Source organism: Lepidothrix coronata, unplaced genomic scaffold, assembly GCF_001604755.1.
Source record: "Lepidothrix coronata isolate B3197 unplaced genomic scaffold, Lepidothrix_coronata-1.0 Scaffold973, whole genome shotgun sequence".
NCBI lineage: Eukaryota > Metazoa > Chordata > Aves > Passeriformes > Pipridae > Lepidothrix > Lepidothrix coronata.
Genome location: NW_016691153.1, coordinates 6,229 through 7,663, shown reverse-complemented (window position 1 = coordinate 7,663; position 1,435 = coordinate 6,229). Strand labels below are relative to the sequence as shown.

Below are 1,435 nucleotides of genomic sequence, written 5' to 3'. Positions count from 1 at the left end.
GGTGGAGCAAAGCAGAGGGGGCGGGGTCACAACGGGGGGGTGAAGCAAAGCAGAGGAGGGGCGGGGCCATGGGATTTGGGGCGGGGCCATGGGATTTGGGGCGGGGCCATGGGATTTGGGGCGTGGCTCGTGGCAGAGAGGTGTGGTCCTGGAGTGGGGGTGGGACATGCTTACACTGGGGGCGTGCCCCGCGCTGGCCACGCCCCCTCACCCCCCCCTCACCCCCCCCAGGCCTTCGGGGGAGCCCCCCCCGGCCCCGGGCCCGGCCCTTTGCCCGGCGGCGCCGCCCTGGGAGGGGGGGCGGGGCCGCCGCTGGGCCCGCCCCTGGGGGTGGGGCCGCCGGCGGCGGGAGGGGCGGGGCCGGAGGGGCGTCGCTCCGCCCCCCACGACTACCTGCCCATCGCCGTCCTCACCACCCTCTGCTGCTTCTGGCCCACCGGCGTCGTCGCCATCGTCAAGGCCGTGCAGGTGAGGGGGGCGGGGACACCGGGGGCGTGGCGGGCGTGGCGGGGCGACGCCGACCACGCCCTTCCCGGCCCAGGTGCGCACGGCGGTGGCGCGGGGGGACATCGTGTCGGCCGAGATCGCCTCGCGGGAGGCGCGGAACTTCTCCTTCATCTCGCTGGCCGTGGGCATCGCCGCCATCGTGCTCTGCACCATCCTCACCGTCGTCATCATCATCGCCGCCCAGCACCACGACAACGACTGGGAGCCGTGACAGTCGGCAGCCCACCACCCCATGGGGTCGCCATGGCGACCGAACGCGCCCCCACGTCCCTCCACGGGGTCGCCATGGCGACCAAATGCGCCCCCACGGCATCCTGGTGTTGTCATGGCAACGCTCAGCATCCCCAAGATGTTTGTTCGGGGACCCGGCGGTGTCGCCGTGGCAACGTGTCACACCCCCTCTTTTCCTCCCGGAGACGCCCCCGTTCCGTAGCGACCGTCGCCATGGCGACGCCCGGGCGGCCGCAGGGAGTGGGGCGGCGTCGCCGTGGCGATTCCCAGACTCCCACGGCGACCGTTGCCACGGCAACGCTTGGCCGCCCACACTGATGGGGCGGCGTGGCCAGGATGCCGGAGCGACCGTTGCCATGGCAATGTGGCCCAGCCTCCCGCAGGAACTGGGGTGGCGTTGCCATGGCAATTCCCAGACTCTCATAGCAACCGTTGCCATGGCAACACTTGGCATCCCACAGGAACTGGGGCGCCGTTGCCACGGCGATTCCCAGAATTCCATAGCAACTGTTTCCATGGCAACATGTCCCAGCCTCCCACAGGAACCGGGGCGGCGTTGCCGTGGCAATTCCCAGAATTCCATAGCAACCGTTGCCATGGCAACGTGTCCCAGCCGCCCACAGGAACTGGGGTGGCGTTGCCGTGGCAATTCCCAGACTCCCATAGCAACCGTTGCCATGGCAACGCTTGGCAGCCC

The 1,435-nt window shown here is 70.6% G+C and overlaps 1 protein-coding gene across 1 annotated transcript; it reads left to right on the top strand.

Moving 5' to 3' along the window:
* Window positions 1-231: 231 nt before the first annotated feature.
* Window positions 232-772, top strand: PRRT1 (proline rich transmembrane protein 1; the record flags this gene model as incomplete). Its single annotated transcript, XM_017840152.1, has 2 exons — window positions 232-468; window positions 542-772. Coding segments are annotated over 2 exons (414 nt in total), but the record flags the coding sequence as incomplete, so codon positions are not given.
* Between the last annotated feature and the right edge of the window lie 663 nt (window positions 773-1,435).